At 38.8% G+C, this 19,604-nt stretch overlaps 1 protein-coding gene across 1 annotated transcript in view; it reads right to left on the reverse strand.

The window, feature by feature from the left end:
* Positions 1 to 19,604, reverse strand: part of INSC (INSC spindle orientation adaptor protein) — a 114,687-nt gene that overhangs the window by 71,546 nt on the left and 23,537 nt on the right. The window contains exons 2-5 of the mRNA XM_075094711.1: positions 7,067 to 7,412; positions 6,509 to 6,561; positions 4,762 to 4,885; positions 2,186 to 2,299 (exon numbers count right to left, since the gene is read on the reverse strand). Of these exons, the coding sequence (XP_074950812.1) occupies positions 2,186 to 2,299; positions 4,762 to 4,885; positions 6,509 to 6,561; positions 7,067 to 7,412 (637 nt within the window). The remainder of the gene's footprint in view (positions 1 to 2,185; positions 2,300 to 4,761; positions 4,886 to 6,508; positions 6,562 to 7,066; positions 7,413 to 19,604) is intronic.

Here is a 19,604-nt window from a genome sequence, read left to right on the forward strand (position 1 = left end):
CAGGGATTGCCAGTATCATTGATGTTGGCAAAATGATTCATTTGTAACAAAAGTTAGCATCAACTACTCAGGGGATGAGAACACAGGCTGACAGAAGTAACTATAATGATGTTCCTCTGCAAAAGGAAAACAATGGTTGCAAAGTATTTTTAAAATTACATCTCTACATATTAATAATATCTCTAACCACACAGCTGTTTCTCTGCATACTCCTGAGGCATATACATGGTCAATTGTAAAGTTTCTCTTCACTTCTGTGGCTGGTACTTAAAAAGTACCATCAGGAGAGACGCTAAAAGAATGCCCAAGATGCTGAAGGGAGTGGTAATAGCTTATATCATTGCAAGGCCACTCTCCATAATCCTTGAGAAGTCATGGAGAACGGGGGATGTCCCAGAGGACTGGAGGAAGGCAAATGTTACCCCTGTCTACAAGAAAGGCTCGAGGGAGGATCCGGGTCATTATAGGCCCATCAGCCTTACTTCAATCCCTGGGAAAGTTATGGAATGAATCCTCCTGGGGGCCATCACAAGTCAAATGAAGCACGTGATTGGGAAAAGCCAACATGGCTTCACTAAAGGCAGATTGTGCTTGACAAACCTGGTGGCCTTCTACGACAAAGTGACTTGCCTGGTTGACATGGGGTGGGCGGTGGACATTGTCTACCTGGACTTCTCCAAGGCCTTTGATACAGTCCCCCACAGCCTCCTCCTGGAGAAATTAATGCGTTATGGCCTAGACAAGTGGTCTGTGCAGTGGGTGGGGAGCTGGCTGACAGGCCGCACCCAAAGGGTGGTGATAAATAGCTTTTTCAAAATGGCAACCTGTCGGAAGTGGAGTCCCCCAGGGATCAATGTTGGGCCCAATGTTATTCAACATCTTCATAAGTGATCTGGATAATGGCATCAAGTGTAGCCTGATGAAGTTTGCAGATGACACCAAGTTGAGTGGGGAAGTAGGCACTCCAGAAGGGAGAGCTGCTCTGCAGGGACATCTGGATAGGCTGGAAGAGTGGGCCAACAAGAACCTTATGAAGTTCAACAAGGACAAGTGTAAGGTCTTGCACATGGGAAAACATAATCTGGGAGCGCAGCAGAGACTGGGATCCACCTGGCTGGAGAGCAGCTCTGTGGAAAGGGACCTGGGGGTCCTGGTGGACAGAAAGCTCGATATGAGCTAACAGTGTGCTGCTGCAGCCAGGAAGGCCAACAGGATGCTGGGTTGCATCAAAAACGGCATCGCCAGCAGAGATAAAAAGGTCATTATGCCACTGTACTCAGCGCTTGTCAGGCCACACCTGGAGTACTGTGTACAGTTCTGGTCCCCGCTATACAAAAAGGATGTGGACAGGCTGGAAGGGGTCCAGCAAAGGACCACCAAGATGATCAAAGGACTGGGAAGCCTGCCATATGAGGATAGGCTGGGAGATCTGGGTTTGTTCAGCCTTAAGAAAAGGAGGCTCAGAAGGGATCTCATCACCATGTACCAGTACTTAAGGGGCAGCTACAAAGAAGATGGAGACTCCCTTTTTACACGGAGTCACATGGAGAGGACATGGGGGAATGGACACAAGTTGCTGCTGGGGAGATTCCGACTGGATGTGAGAGGGAAATTTTTCACAGTGAGAACAGTCAACCATTGGAATAATCTCCCCAGGGAAGTGGTTGACTAGGCCACATTTAACAGTTTTGAGACTAGCTCAACAGGGTGCTGGGCCATCTTGTCTAGACTGTGCTCCTCCTAGAAGGGTTGGACTAGATGATCCCTGAGGTCCCTTCCAAACTGTGATTCTGTGTGTAATACACCAGATGGCACAAAGACAACTGTAGTTGAATCAATGGCCAGAAGCCTGTTGGAGTTTACCATCCTACTGCAGTTGCTTGCACGGGCATTGAGCTTTACTGAAATAAAGAATTTTGGAGTTTGCACCTTTTTTGTTGTGTGTGGGTTTTGGTTTTGGGGTTGTTTTTTTTTTAATCTAATAGGGTATTTTTAAGTCAGGCTTGCAAAAAAAATAGTTTTTCACAGTAAGTTTTGTTTTTCTTTAAACTAGATTATTTGTCTCCTTAAATACAAAATTTCATCTTGTACAGTACATTTCAAAATTTGCAACCACTACTGTGTTAAGTAAAATAACTTACTTTTATCAGTGGTTTCCTTTGGATTAATCCATAAATCCCCTTACCTTAGCTATGATACGGCACAGATGGGCACCTTCCTGGGTAAGGCTGAATAAACTACTTATTGCTGACTCAGTGATGTACACACTATCCGACAGTTCAATTTGTCTCAGCAGGTTCTGTGTGACATAAGATAATAAACATAATTTACTTCCAATGAAAAACGTTAGTGTGATATTTAAAAAAATAAGATTGAGTAGAAAGTTTAGTTCATTTAATCCATATCATCTTACTTCTCACCCAGAGAAAGGAAAGAAAAAGAACATGGGCAGGAGTCAAACTGATAACACTTTAACATTTATCATTGCATTTGAGTAACCAAGAATAGTGATATTTAAAAATAAATATGAATACAGTAAGAGAACAGGTATGTGTTTGAGAATTTTCAGTAAAGAACTCTTCAGCTACTTAGTAAATTATTGTTGGGTTTGGCCTGGGATTGAGCTAAAATTTTCAGAAAACAACTAATTGTCTTAGTGCTGAAGCTGTATCACAAAGTGGTACAAGGTTTCCACTTTATTTATAAGGAATATTGCCATACTCTTTCTAACACTACTTTCTAAGGCTCTGGGTTCATCCCTATGCTCAGTATACACAGAAAATATCATTGGCCCATATAGGGAATTTTCATGGAGAAATACAGTTTATTTCTCTAATGTATGAAATAGATTAAATATTTTTATCTTTGTAAATAGATGTCTTGCTTTTGCATGTGTGCCATTGCAGCTTCACAGAGAAACACAGTTGCCAGAAGAATATGAAGTTTATTTAATTTTACTCATTCTAAAAGCGCATACAATTGTTAGAGGAAGACTTAATCATATTTGCTAGGAGGAAGGTGGTATTTTTATATTTAAACCAACTTTGAAGGAAGTGCAAAGAAATATGCCACACTTTACACTGTTCATTGATACAAAATTATCTTCCCTTTAAGAGCCTGTGTTCTCCCACTTTTAGCACGCCCCCTTCAAAAAATGTTCCATAAAAGACATAACTTATCAGTTCACATTTTGATATGAACCTATCCTAAAAAAAATCCTGATACACTGATTAGAAATGAAAGGTCTTCAGTCCACAATTTAAGCCGAGAGTTCTGGCCTCTCACAGGCACTTAGTCTGCTAAGACAGAGCAGCAAGCTACCCATAGACAATGCTGTTATATGGCAGAAGTGGGCTCACAGCCTGACTGAATGCCTCAGAAACCTGCTTTTAAAAATATTTTAGTTAATGGCCTCCAAACTAAGCCTTCAGCCACACAGGATGGTGCAGAGTAGTTAATTCTGCTCCCTTAAAAGAAAAAGGGACACGGATTTCAGCTGCATCAGTAGGTGTCAAAGTGCCCAAAGACAGAAATATTAGCAATTATTACAGCAGAACTGCTCTTGAGATTAAAAAGAACAGCCGCAACCTACTCACTGAATTTGCAATATGCAAATTTATTTACACACTTCAACTCATATGTGGCATTTCATTTAGTTCTCACAAATCCTAACCAAAGTGAATTAGTTTCTTAGGCTTCTTAGTTTGACTGTAATTCTGCAAATGTATTCTGGAGATTTCCACTTCCTAGCAATAATCTTTCAAAATTATAAGGGATGTTTCTGAAAGAGCTACATTTTTTTTCTATCTTAATGCATCAAGGTACATTAGAATTTAACCGATACCACATATTAATTTTGTTTTAGCATTGTAGTAAATACTATTTAACTATTTCCTCTTCACTAAGCCTCTCATTTCCTCTTTATCTGTAGGGACGACAACAAAATTTCAGCATAACATCACCTCTAAAATATGGACAAATTAATTGAGCATAATTACATTTGGAGTTTTTTATTTGAGAAAGATTAGAGGGTGCAAAGGCATTATTAATGAGATCTCAAGAAAGGAACCAGTGTAAGCCAAGATTGATAGGTTAGACTTGCAAGTTGCTACTATTTTAAGAATGGTCTAATGGAAAAGAAATTAATGCATTTTAGTCTCAGCCTAGTTCCTCAGTGTATTTATTTATGTTTAATCACCACTGGAAGCTATATATCATGCCTGCAATGATACAGCACTGTTTCTGGAAGGTTATACACACACGTATATAACCTGTACACAACACTATTTTAGCACTACTTCCTGGAGAGTAAGACATGCACTGGTTAAAATGTGTGCTATAATAATATACTTCCTATACATACATCTTCTAAAATGTTTAACTTTTAATGAGAATCACTGAGAGGAGGAGAGACTGCTTTCAAGGTTTCTAAAGAAAAGCAGTGTCTGCATGAAAAGAAGAGAAGATGTGTCCAAAGGTCTTATTAACAAGATATTGTCCAGAAATTAGATGCCTTGCAATGAAGGAGGCCTATCAGGAAACTGAAGTAACATATTGAGCCACAAGATCACTGGGTTTGGATTTGAGGTTATTAAGAGAATTTGACAATACAAACACCTAAAACTCTTTGCAAGACAAAAACTGTTCATAAGTTTGCTGAAGATTGAGAGCTGTGATTATAATCCTCCTCTTAATTGACACTTTCCCTCAACATTCAACAATTTTGAAAAGCATTTTTTTTTCTTTAAACTATAAACTAACCTGTGCCTCATGTGTTAAAACCAGCTCTATTAACTGGCCAAAATACTGAGCAACAGTAGTGAGTGTTTCATTAATACAAGATTTCATCGACTTCAGTATATGTTCATCTTCAGTTTGTACACACCTGAAAGAAAGAGAAAGGAGAGGGATGGTGGAAAAGAGATGCAACAGACAACTACTGTTTTATGAAGCTGATTGTGACAGGTGAGCTCTCTGTTAATGATGGGAATATAATGGGAATTCACATGAGGACACTGTCTTTGTGCCATTAGCATCACACCAAACTTTACTCAAAGCTTTGTCTACACATAGTAAGTATACCATCAAAGGACAACAGTGGACATTAGTGAATAATTTTGGGATCACAATTTACTTCACAGACTGCAGGCCAAATTTTGCTGCAGATGCGGTATTTATACCGGTGTAACCCTGCTATTTCCACTTACGCTTATAGTTACAGTCACTCTAGGATGCCTGCATTTCAACTACAGCTGTGTATATCCATCCATCATTCATGACCAAAGTGCTTTCAATAATTTTAATTTCTTTGCCATAGTTTAATGATAGCAGGATAAGAACCCAAAATGAATGTGCGCCCAGATCAGTAAAATTAATTTAAATTTAAACAGCATACTCAAAAGTAAAATTTGGCCTTCTATGCAGAAAGATTACATACAGCAGCTTTACAGAGTTAGTATAACTGTCCTGTAACAAGTGATATCTGGCTGTAACTGAAGAAGTGAGATAAGATGGAAAACTTTATGCAGTTCAAATGAAATAACTCATACTTTCTCACATTTGAATTGTTAAAACATATTCCAGCCAGGCAGGCCACTGTAATGGAAGATATAGTTTGGTTGATTACTGTCTTCATCTGCACAGCAGGTCCTTTCAGCTTTACCTGTCTTCCACCCACCTATATCAACTTTTTGTCAAACAGACAAGGAGGGAGAGGGCTGATTTGGGGCAGACACTATGAGGTCGGAGCTCTCATTAAATCAGTGTGTCTCATAGTAGAATATAAAAGTAAACTCTGATCTGTGTGGATTTGGCAAAAAGCAACAGTGCTCAAGAAATGTTCCTTCCTGATAATTAGATGGTGTCCTTTTCCCTGATGATTCCCTGAGCAGAATGACTTGCAGTGTTTAAAGTAAATCAAAAAAGACTGAACTGTGCTGGAGGAAACAGGATAACTTCTGTTAGGCAGGGGAAATATCATGAGAAGAATTATAAAGGATTCTTTCTTTCCAGTCTCAGCATTCTCAGGTGCACGGAGCTGAGTAAACCTACAACTGCAATTTAAAGGAATGTGTATTTATTTGGGTTTGGTTTACTAATACACGGATACGTGCATACAGGAACATGTAGTATGACCATCTTACAACATAAGTTTTCACACCACTTGAGATCTTGGCTCCACAGAACTTGAGGAGAACTTTGTCATTGATATCATTAGAGCCAGACTTTCTCCCTTGATGTCTAAAAGCCCTGAAAAATCCACTTACACGCAGCTTTGTGCGTGTGCCAGGCCCTTTGTGCAACAGCAGATCCCATCTTTCATTAGGATGCAGTTTAGATAAAAGCAACTCGCTTCACCCACCAGAGGCTAATATTTAGAAAGCCTTTCAGAGCTGCAGGGGCCTAGTTCAAACATTTGAGGGCGTTAGTAGATTTATACTTCTCATTAGAAATTCCACAACATAATAAAACAGCAAAATTAATATTTCAACTAGAAAATTTAAATTACCTTTCTGTGAATGCTGTAAATTCTGAACACTTGTCTATCAAAAGTTTTTCAAACTACAGAGAGAGAAAGAGACAGCGGTTTTAAAGCAATATCCATGCACACAATTGCTTTTTAAAAATAAATATTGCTTGTTTATAATAATTAGGGGAAAATCTTCCAGAAACATAATATTTCATACAGATGCCCTTTTTCTACTTTTCTGCATAAAATAAATAGAGATAAAACTGAAGTTAACAAAAAAGTACTATTTTCTACATTGTAAATGCAAAGAAACTCACAGATGGGGTATCTAGTTACTTTAGTCCAGTAGTCCTCAAAACCAAAACCTTTTTCAATGTAACTTGTCAGCATTATTAATATTCAGAATCAGCCCTATGAAAAAATTGGATCCAAAATGAGTCAAGAATTTTTCCATAGCTGAAAAAGGATTAGAAAGTCTTAAACAAGGAACTAGTATCAGTATGTAAGGAATTCTTACAGATTGTTTAAGGTAAGTTTTAACTATTACAATTAAAAAAATTTAAAAAGACAAACATGGCAGCAGGTAAGGCATCCTACCTCATGCATTTCTTCTGAAGAATTCCTGGTGAACGTATTGTATTCATTTACCATTGAGCGTACATGGCAGTTGACTCTTACTGTCATGCTGTGGACTCTCTGCCATCTATTTTTTTCCAGCTTTTGAGCAATCCTGGTCAACTCTGTGCTTATGATCCAAGCTCTTTTTAACAGCAGCTGTAAGTTATCACATGTGCTATATCGTGAGGAAAGGATAAGTTCATTTTGTTCATCCTTCTCAATGCTGATTGGCTTGGACTGGAGAATACACATACATTCACAGTCTGTCATCAACTTCAAGTCTTCCATCCATCGCTGAACAGAGTCCATCTGAATTAAGTGCATGCTAGAAAGCAGAGAAAGAGAAGAAAGCATGAGATAAACCAAAACAACCTTAGAATAACCACCAGCAATAAAATACAGTTGCATCCACCTACCAGGTTGCAACTGATTGACAAAAGGCAACTAACCCAACAAATAATTTGCTTGCAGTAACACAGCAACATGCTTAACTTCCTGTTCCAAACAGAAGTTTTGGGTTTCTAATCACTTTTACACCACATACTCTGCTACAACATTATTTGTGAAAAATCAATAGAGATAAGTAAACAGGAGAAGTTTAGACTATGCTTTTGGGGAGAAATGTTTCTTGTTCATTCAGAGTTCAATATGATAAAGGAGCAAAGTTGTAGGTGTGTTTCTTTGTTGTTTATGGGACTGTACCGTCAGCTTTTTCTAGACATTTTTGCCCATTAGACACTTAACAGAAAAAGTTTTACCTTGCAGCACCTCTCCATAGCCCTTCTGCCCACACTGACACAGCCAAACCAAGACAGCGAACGATACTGTCAGCAATATCCATTTCTGCCCTATCATAATCCCTTGAATAGCTTCATCTGGATTCTATTTCCTGACCAGCCTTTTACTTCCCCCCGTATTTCTCACTGCTCCCTGTACAATTTGCACGTCTGGCTTCCAAAGCACATTTTTGCACTACAGCAAATATGCTGTGAACCAGTGAGGCTAAAAGAAACTCCTTGATGAGCATACCCTGACACAAGGGCAGTGGGCCTGCATTTTGCGCCCTTACACCTTCCAGCTATTAAAATGTGGTACCTGAGACAGCAGCTGTGCTGAGCTGTTCTGAGCTTGTCTTTGTGAGGGATCCTGAGCTCCCCCAAGGCTTGAGCTAGAGTTGCCTAGAATTTTTTCTTATAGTGAGGTGCCCTCATCCTAATAAAAAAATCCTTAATCCTCACCCCAACCATACACACATACAGAGCCAGGTTTTATTAGGCATCACTAATGTTATCAGCATTGTATCTAAGAGTATATGAAGGTCAGGCATAGGACCCTAAGTCAGACAGAGCAAAGTTTGCAAAACTGCATTCATCCTTACCTACTTTGTCTTTGCAGACAGGCTATGGTTTCTGCTTTTGTTTCACATTTATCTCAGGGAATTCCTTTGGGGTAGCCCCCTGATCCCTTTGCCCCCCTGGAAATTTGCTCCCTCTCGAGGCCTGCCTGGCCCATTGCTGCTTCCTACAGTGTCTCAGACTGCACAAAACTCAAGCTACCGCGTTTGTATTGACTCTCACCTACTACATCTAAGGCTGGACCTCTGTTTCCCTTTCCAGGAGGGAGCTCCCCAAGGAATGAGCATTACCTCCACCAAGGGGTCCCATCAGAACCCTTGCTTCCAAATGAAGGGCAGAACAGACACCATCCATTTCCAGAAATCCATCTAGATTTTTTTTCAGATTTCAGGGTTTCAGTAGGTCCCAGATAATTTTAGCTTATATTGCCCCTCTCCAATCGCCACAAGAAACCAGTTCCTTTGATAGATATATATAGCTAAATACATACAGAAAAAACATTTTTGCTGTCAACAGTAGAGGTGTATATATATAAATATATACATAAATCTAAGGGACAGTTACATAGAGCTAAGGGAAAAAGTCAACAGTTATTGCTGAAAAGAAAACTGTAATGTATTTTCAAATTACTTAAATTTTCCTTATCTTTATGCAAAAGCTTAGAAGATTTGCAGTGACAGTTGCTGAAGTTAAGCATGATTGCAATAGTAAAGAAAGACTTTATCAATATCTGTCCCCCACTGGGCCCATTACACATCCCTTCTCAATGCAACTTCATTCACTGGTAACAAAGCAAAGCAGGAGGCCAAGAGTTCAAAGAATCACTGCAAGTCTCCATGACATAGGAGATTTTGATCTTTGTACGTCTAAAACTGTTTCTGCAGAATTTATAAACACAAACTTGACCAACAAATGTAATATTCACGTACACAACACACTTCCAAAAGGGGCACTTTACTCAGAAAAAAAAAAATATCAGGTTTCTGATCTATCATGAATAGTTTTTTCTGACAGTTTTCATGAGCTGAAGACTCAGTCTTAATTTTTGGCAAGTCTTTTTAACATTAAATACTTCAAAATTTTAGTATCTCTTCCTCTAGTGAGAGATGGATTGATACTAAAAGATTCCAAAGAGTTAAAGAAGAAAGGTAAAGAAGAAAAAAATTAAGAAAAAGAGTCTGGGCTTAATTATTTTTTCCAAACTTCTGTTGGTATCCTACAACTAGTCTGACAGTGTAGTGGATGGTTGTCAACTTTCTGGATAAACAGTTTTATAAGATGCTGCACCAGAAAAGACAAAAAGAAAGTTTGTATTTTAGCGTCCATTCTTTTAATAAAGATACTGATCTATTGCAACTCAGCATCACAGCAGTAATGGTCTTTGCTATTATATAAAGCCTTACTGTTAGAACAGAATTTTCAATTACATTAGCCAAGCTAAAGATGACCAAGTGGAAGGGGTTTTTTTAATTCTTGTGCTTTCATTTATACACTAAGAACCAGCTGAACTCAAGAAATCTCCTTCCAGATGACTGAAGTAATATTCCACCAAAATTTATTAACATACATATGAAAAGGAGGCTTACCTCAAGCATAATTTCATGTAAATCAACAGCAAACAAGATACAAGAGATCAGTTTCATTGATCCAATCCTCCTTTTCACCAAATACAATGAAAACACTTTTAATTTTAAACTTTACAGGCTACTGCTATTTAAAGTCTTTATTTCACTCAGCTTTGAATATTGTGTAATTGCATTTCATGATCGATTGTGGCTTGCTTTCTTCTTGCTATGTGTAGTCTCCTTATTGCCTTTTTGGATCTGAAGCAAGGTTTCCTAATAAACAAAAATAACAACTTTAGAAGTTTGAGACCATGATTTATAACGATGTGCATAGTTTGCATGCAGTACAGGATAAACTCATTTGACACAGAGTAATGTATTTTTCATTTCTAAAGTGCACTATGATAATTGATTATATCTCTGTTTAGTAAGTACAAATAAACTCCTACATTATAAATTCACATGGAAAAAACCTAGAATAGAAGGTTAGTCAGAAAAAAAAAATTATTCATATTTCCTCTAGTCCCAAAAGTCAATCTTCACCCTGAGGAGAAAAAAGGATCGTAGAGTTGTACAAAAAAGAAAAAAAAAAAGGTACAGATATAAAGAAACTCTCCTTGTTTGTTCCTACTAATTGTCAGAGGTACAACTGTAGAACTTTGGATGTTCTGTCATTGAAACTCACAACAATGGCAAAAAAAATAACATTCACCTCCTTTCAAGACAGAAGAACCAGAGAAAACACCCTTGCTCACTACATCAGTTTTTCTGACACGTTGTTTAAAATACACATATATCATGATTACCCAAGGGAAATACATAAATTATTCACCTTCATCCACATCTCCCTGTATTTAGAGAAAATATTCCTAAGCATTCAGCAGATTAATTTGTAGACTAATATTTTTTATATTAAAATAAGGAAAGAAAAAGTGCAATTGTTCCTAATTAGCTATTAAGAATCATATTCCCGACAGCATTTACTGAACTCCAAAAACAAGTTGAAAATTTCCGTTTTGCCTCCCCATTACTGGAAAAAAAAAAAACCCAACGACTATGCCTACAAAATAAAAACAACTATAATGGGTCAGACCATAAAAATTTGTCTAGCCCATTATCCTGCTCCCAACATGGCCATTAGGAGATCCATAAGGAAAGATTATAAGAGGCATGGCAAGAGCCGAGCAACCCTTCCTTCCCATCTCCTGGCAATTAGTGGTTTAGGAACTTCCTAAGCCAGAAGTTGTGTCTAAGTAGGATGTTTTTACAATCCATGAAACAAAAGTAGCCATTAATCCCTTTTTGAACTCAGACTTTTGGCCTTTACAACATCTAGTGGCAGTGTCTCATATTGTTTGATTATTTTTTGTATGAAGAAGTGTTTCTTATTGTTTATTCTAAACTTGCAGCCTGAAGTTATTAACACAAGCTCTTTAGTTCTTGCATGCTAAGAGATACTGAAATGATGGTTCCACATTCACCCTCTTTGTGTAATTCTTTTTTTTTTTTAATTTGCTTTACCCTATTTTCTCTTGGGTATCTCATTTCCAAATTAGAGAAACTCAGTCTATCTAGTCTGTCACCATACAGAAGTGATTCCACTCCTCCAATCATCCACTTACTCTCCCCCCCACCTTTTCAGAAAGCCTTTTCCAGTTTTCCTGTGTCCCAAGATACGATTGCAACAACAGCACACAACATCCAAGATTCAGGTAAATTATAGATTTATACATTTGAATGAAATTTTCTGTACTGTCTGTATTTTCCAACAACTTACAGAATTAAATTTCTCTTTTACTGAAGTGTTTTCCAGAGAACCGTTTCATTCCTACCTTCCAGAAAATCTACTTTTTTTGATTTCAGAATCTTTTCCATGATTGATAATACATAGTTTAGAGATTGCTATTCTATATGTATGATAAAAGAGATTGTTCTTCACTTCCCTTCCCCTCCTCACACGAACTACTTTATGCTCATTAACATATAATTTCTTCTGGTATTTTAGATTTCAGTGACTCGTTATTGTGAGACTATTTGTGTTTGCATATTATTTTAAATTAACCTGAACAGTTCCGCATGAGCAGGAAGTGTTGTCTTCCTATTGTAGCTATTTTTCAGGTCGCTAAATACATTAAGCAAGATTGGTTTGAGCATAACGGACCTTACTGGTATGATTTTCCACAGTTCTGTTTAATCGAGCAACAGTAGCTGGGTAACTGGCAGAGATCCTGATGTATATAGATAGTAGTTCCCTACCAGTTAGAATTTCTGAATTTAGTATGTCATGGCATATTGACAAAAAAGCAATTTGTCTAGACGCTATGCTATAAAAGCAGCATTTCATATGAAAATAGCAGTAAAAATAATTCAGTACAAAATAAAAATTCAAAAGAAAGTCTCCAGCATTTCTTCAAAGTCATTCTATTTTAACTGAGGTTGTAAAATATTTGATGAAGTTTTCAAGAGCACTCAACTGAACTTAAGTAACTAGCAATTTGAATACCCTGAATTCTAGTGTGCTTGCCAAAACCCAGTCTTTTAAAAATTGTTATTTTGACAAAATCATTTGGTGTCACTGGCTGAGACCAGCTTAGAGCAACAGCATGTTAAAAGTACATTGCTTCAAAGTATGGTCAGACCTTGTTTCATACAGATGTTTCTACACTATATAACAAACTGTGGGGAAATGTCATTCTGGCAGAAAAACTCACACAAAAAAATATTCTATTCTAAATTTCTAAAAAGAGGTGTATCATATTCAGAGTTCTGTTATCAATTTTTCTTTTTTTTCTCTTTTCTATCATCTAGTAAGTAGTTTGTTAGCTAATGAATCACAAGATCCTTAGGATAGACAAGATAGATTGACATCTAGATTGCTCTACCTCATGTCAGTGCTACATGACTACAAACTTGAAGAATTAATAGATAGATCACTTGTTTAAAGCTTCCAGCTTTGAGGTCTCTACTACAGTTTTACTGGCAACACATACACGTCTTTATTAAATTGTAAATGTTATAATGAAAAAGAGTTATACCTCCATTTTAGCACTGTTTCACTAAGTGCAAAAGTTTCATGTTTTATAACGTTATGTTGAAATCTGAGCTGATCAATTCATGTGAATAATTCCAGTGGTCATATTTATCAAGTGTAAAGACTTCTGCTCAGTCAAATTATGTTTTTGAGGCTTCTTAGCCTTTTTATCCATTTTCACCTATTATGACAGATTTATTACCTATCCTAATGATAGCGTTTAGTACAGCTTCCAGATAAGCCTATGGTGAAAGTCAATGCCAGGTCTTACAGCTGTGCTCAAATTTATTATTCTAATTAGCAGAAGGTAATTAATTGGCAACAAACAACTTCTTGAATGGATTTAGCCCCCTCTTTGAGCATAAATCATCTCTAATTTTTTTCTAATTCATCTTTTCAAAATTATTCATGGGTACCCAATATACCCAGGGCCAGTTTCTACATCAATACATTGGACAGCAGAACTCAACCCTCACTGGAAGGATTTAGCAAAAAGCCACAGGCACCGCTCTTATTTATCCTCAAGTTGCTCTACACAAAATTAATTGCACAAAAGAGCTTTGTAGATCCATGGCATTGTATTTGCACTGATTTTAGCTAGATTTTATAGAGCTAGCTAGAGACTAGCTTAGAAGATACAGAATAGCTTTAAAGTAGCTGAGAATCAGATTCCTGATTTTTAAGTGAACTCACTTGCTTTGTAACTTATTTCTAAGGTAATAGAGGTCTATAAATATTTGGTATTTGTAATTGATGTGGCAAACTAAAAGATTAGCCAGATAATTTCACTGTGTTCTTTTCTCGCCTTGATTTTACATTCTTCTTTTCCAGTAGAACATCAGCAATCCGACTTCACCAGGACAAAAGATGAGTTTAGTTTCACTAAGAACTTTTTTGTTTTTCACTAATAAAACCAATTTAGTTCCTAGGTTTCATTAAAAAAGTTAGATTGTATTAAAATGGTTTTTTAATTTTACTCAATGATTACTCAATCATTACAGTTACCAAAGTCTAACAATTTCCCCAAATGAAGTCAGTAACAGATAATACAAACTACAGTCTTGAAACATTTCTCAAAACAACTTAAGGAAAGGTGCACTGTAGCCATCCACATATCGTGAAGTGTATTGTGGAAGGCAGAACTCTATTAGACAACATTGATCACCCATCTATATTTTAACATTTCCATTTAATGTTGGAGTATGTTTAAATCACAAAGAAATGCAGCAGAATCACAGAATGGTAGGGGTTAGAAGGGACCTCTGGAAACCATCTCATCCAACCCCCCTGCTTGAGCAGGCACACCCAGAGCAGGGGGCACAGGAACGCATCCAGGCGGGTTTTGAATGTCTCCAGGGATGGAGACTCCACAACCTCCCTGGGCAGCCTGTTCCACTGCTCTGGCACCCGCACAGGAAAGGAGTTTTTTCTCATATTGAGATGGAACTTCCTGTGTTCCAGCTTGAGCCCATTGGCCCTTGTCCTGTCGTTGGGCACTATTGAAAAGAGCCTAGTCCCATCATCCTGACACCCACCCTTTAGATATTTATAGGTATTTATGAAATCCCCCCTCAGTCTTCTCCAGGCTAAACAAACCCAAGTGTCTCAGCCTTTCCTCATATGGGAGATGCTCCAGTCCCCTGATCATCTTTATAGCTCTCTGGTGGACTTGCTCAAGGAGTTCCACATCCCTCTTAAACTATGGGGTGCACAACTGGACACAGTACTCCAAATGTGGTCTCACCAGGGCAGAGTAGAGAGGGAGGATAACCCCTCTTGATCTGCTGGCCACATTCCTTTTAATGCATCCCAGGATACTGTTGGCCTTCTTGGCCACAAGGGCACATTGTTGGCTCATGGTCAGCTTGCTGTCCACCAGCACTCCCAGGTCCTTCTCAACAGAGCCGCTTTCCAGTAGATCAGCCCCCAGCCTGTACTGGTGCATGGGGTTGTTCCTCCCCAGGTGCAGGACCTTGCACTTGCTCTTGTTGAATTTCATCAGGTTCCCCTCAGCCCAGCTCTCCAGCTTTCCAGCCTGTCGAGGTCTTGTTGGATGGCAGCACAGCCTTCTGGTGTATCAGCCCCTCCTCCCAGCTTGGTATCATCAGCGAACTTGCTGAGGTTACACTCTGTCCCATCATCATGGTCATTGATGGATATGTTGAACAGGACTGGACCCAGCACAGACCCCTGGGGAACACCACTAGTGACAGGCCTCCACCCAGACTCTGCTCCATTGATCACGACCCTCTGAGTTCTGTGGTTGAGCCAGTTCTCTGTCCACCTCGCTGTCCACTCATCCAGCCCACACTTCCTTAGCTTGCCTGTGATGATGTTATGGGAGACAGTGTTGAATGCCTTACTGAAGTCAAGATAGACAACATGCACTGCCCTCCCTTTATCGACCCAGCCAGTCACGCATCGTAGAACACTATCAGGTTGGTCAAGCATCATCTCCCCTTGGTGAATCCATATTGACTGCTTCTGATGACCACCTTTTCCTCGACATGCGTGGAGATGACCTCCAGGATGTATTGCTCCATCACCTTTCCAGCGACGGAGCTGAGGCTGACTGGCCTATAGTTCCCCAGGTCCTCTTTCTTGCCCTTTTTGAAGACTGGAGTGGCATTTGCTGTCCTGCAGTCCTCGGGCATCTCTCCTGTCCTCCACGACCTTTCAAAGATGATGGAGAGTGGCTTAGCAAGAACATCCGCAGTCTTCCTCGGCACTCGCGGGTGCATCTCATCGGGGCCCATGGATTTGCGAGGATCCAGTTTGCCTAGGTGATCTCTGACCCTGTCTTTCTCAACCGATGGCAAGTCTTCCTTTTTCCCAGTTTGTCCTCTCTTCTCTGGGGGCTGAGATGCCTGAGGGCCAGCCTTAGCAGTAAAGACCGAGGCAAAGAAGGCATTCAGTAACTCCGCCTTCTCTGCATCCTGCGTTACCAGGGCCCCTTCCTTGTTCAGCAGTGGGCCCACTGTATCCCCAGTCTTCCTTTTACTGCTGATGTATTTAAAGAAGCCCTTGTTATCTTTGACATGCCTTGCCAGATTTAATTCCAGGTGGGCCTTGGCCTTCCTCATCGCACCTCTGTAAGTAGAGGCATTACCACTAGTTTCAGGAAGCAGCATGCCAATGGGCAAAATAAATAAATATTGGTAACAAAACCAGAATTACTCAAAGATCACAAGTAAAATATAAATGTATTACAGTAGTGGTAATAAGTTAACTGTTTTGTTGACCAGGGACACCTCAATATTGCTGCTTTTCTGGTAACTAATATTTATAGGCCTCTTCACCTGACCTGAAACCAACAGCAGTCCCTATTTGCCATTTACTAAAACTTCAGTACCACCAAATTCAGTTTTGTATCTGCACTCTGGGATGATGGAGTTACTCAAACCACCTGCCTCCTCAAAATCAGTGATACTACAGACAAAATATGTTAAAACCACAAAAAGCATGTGCCTTTTTAAGCATCCATCCAACTTCTGCAGGGTTATCTAATGAAGACCAGCCTGTGAAACATAAAACTAAACATTTGTGGTCAGGCCACTGCATTTTGTGAAATCTTATGCATTCACCAATACAGAAATGTCTATAAGGAAAGTAAAAACACTCTAAACACTTATAATATATAAGCTATGATGTGCAAATTTACTGTAACTTCATCACACCTATTTAAAAGGCCACATAAATCATTTAGTATTAAGTGCTGCACCAATGTTCTTCTCAGATCTTTATATTTTTTCTGAGAAATCCTCACTGTAAGCTGTCCCTCTAAAAATGTCTGGAAACATTATACCATCCCAGAATTACTGGCACATTACAGAACATAAGAAAGACACAATATGTCACTGACCAATTCAGCTTGCTGATTAGCTTATGTAAAATACAGGATAAACTTATATCAGTTGTCTTTACATGATTAAAGTAGGAGCAGGTCCTTTCCAGCCTCTGTCAACTGAAAGAATAGTCAGAAGGCATAAGGACTAGTTCAAACTGGTTTTGTGGATTTTTACTTTGTGCCTGGTACATTAAATTACTAAAAGAGTAGCTGTCTTGACAAGCACATAAGCCACTGAGTTCACAGGAAGTACATACAGCAGTGAAAAAGAATATCATTTTGTGACAAAGGAAAATACTAAATAGACCTTGCTATCAGCAAGTGACAGTATAAGGCTGCTAATCAGCTTGCTTACAGGCAAAGCTCAACAAACAGTATGCTAATATTGTCACTGTGATCACTAACTAAAACATGTCTGTTGAATTTATATTTGTATAGTATTGTTAATTCATACTTGCAATTAATACTACTGCATTTGTAGTGTCATTATACACTAGTAAACTGACTAAAATTTCCAAAACACGTTAGCTTGGTGAGCCCTGTGATATTGGCATATTCAGACTTAGTAAACTGTTATGGACTCAGGTGAGACTGGATGGACTTTGATCCAGCTTGAGGGATCCACCAGACTTAGAAACAGGCAATTTTACCCATTCTAAAATTCAGACAATATGGTAGATGGGGAAAAATGCTCTCCCACTGGCCCTACTGCTTGAAAGTCCATTCATGTTGAGGTAGGGGTGGGAGACGCCAGTATAAATCCACTGCTCCTAGATCCCTTCACCCAAACCTGTTGGTATGAGTTACTGGCATGCTTATAGTTTTTTAATATTCATTTGGCCACTAGTAAAACTAGAAACTAAGGTGAACTTATCAAATTCTGCACGTGGAACTCTGTGATGGAGCACTTTTTTAAAATAGTGGTCATTTTTAATCTGTTTATGTGTAAGAGTCTGTTACTCATTGAAGTTCAGAGATATCCCATTCACAACAGGACACTAATCATCATGTAAACACTGCTTTCTTCTGCAAGTTCATTTCAGCAGTAGTATGCACTCCATCAGCTACATTGGCCTGGAGGTTCTCTGGGCTGAGATTTCTCACTTAGCCAAACCTGCCAAATTATATGGCACTTCTGTGCTCTGCACAAAAAAAACCCCAATATTAGGATAAGACCATCTAATGAATTCTCTCTTGGATCAGCTGCTGTTCATTTTTAGTGATACTTAGAGATATCAGTGTGAGGTAGACAGAAGAGTTATACATGAAGTTAAAAAAAAATCCGCTGACCAAGCTTTGTGAATTATATTGGTTCTTTTGTTCAGCATGTTACTTGGTCATTTGTTCTGCAGTGAGTAAGCAGATTCCCTTCGTTCCTCCAGTAAATTGCTCTTTGATGAGCTGGAAGAAGTAGCCATTCCCTCCATCTGAGGTTAGGTCCTGAAATAAGAAACTATTCTCCAATGCACAGACAAAAGCAGAGCTGAAGAGGCAAGATCCCACCGCTCTTGTTTCCTTTGCAAATGACAGCTTGGGTCTTGCAAAAAAGACTCATGAAACCATTATAGGATTTCTGAAAAATGAGATATGAGAGCTGAGGGGTCTTAGCTTTGTGCATAATGACAGAATCCTTTACTTTGGACTGTATTTAGCCCAATGGAAGCAGAACAGCATAGCCTGATGGAACATCACAAGGCAGATCCACTCAGAACATTTTTACAGCTTCTTTCAGGATTTGAAGTCCAACTTCATGATAGTAATTGATAATCTTTAAGGGATATTGTCATCAGCATACATTTAAATTGCTAATTACTGAGTACATACAAAGTTCTTACTCCCATAAATAGCTGGGCAAGCTCCCTGTGTTGTGTGACGGAAACACCAATAAGGCCATCAGCAGGAGAGAATGTGCTCCAGATATTAACCACATAGTTCCACCCAGTTTACTGCTTCCTGATGCAACTACACCTGTAGTTGCAGAGGACAATATTCCTCAGAGCCTTATAAGAACAATATACTGTAAGAGAGAAGTCCTTGTAAACACCTAGCAGGGAGGGAAAAATAGAAATGAAAGAGAACACCACCACTGGAAATAATCTGGGGCCATAGACCGTGGAAACACTCAGCCACAATCACAAACAAGGACTAATTTGGAGACTAACATGGGAGTGTCTGAAAATAGTGCCAGTGTCTCACTGAACATATTTTTTTCCTTCCTCCAAATCTGCCTTAATTTGTAGTTTAATAACAAACAGTACAGCCTTCTGTGCCTTTTTTCAAAGGAGTTATGACACGCATTATGAGCACCACCATTAGCCTTTCCCCTTTTACTATTTACTCATTTAAGGTCCTAACCCTACTGATTAAGTAAAGCCTGGATTACTTAATGAAGGAAGCAACAACTATTTTGCAGGGAGTTATGAGATCAGTATCACTCAGTAGACTACAGAAATTTGGGGATGGTCAGTCACATCTATTGCACAGCAGCTCTAGCTAAAACTGTCAAAAAAGGGGTAAGAAAAGGATAGCCTGGTGTTGGCTTTTGTAAGATTCACATTGGAACATTAACCCTTCAACAGACAAGTTAGATGAAAACTAGCAACACAGTGCCATGAATATAAGAATGAGTTATTAAACATATCTTAAGTAGTCTCATTCAAAAAAGAAAGCAGTTTCTAATCAAATTCTGTATTTAAGCACATGCTTATATACTTCTGTA

Source organism: Phalacrocorax aristotelis, chromosome 5, assembly GCF_949628215.1.
Source record: "Phalacrocorax aristotelis chromosome 5, bGulAri2.1, whole genome shotgun sequence".
Classification (NCBI taxonomy): Eukaryota; Metazoa; Chordata; class Aves; order Suliformes; family Phalacrocoracidae; genus Phalacrocorax; species Phalacrocorax aristotelis.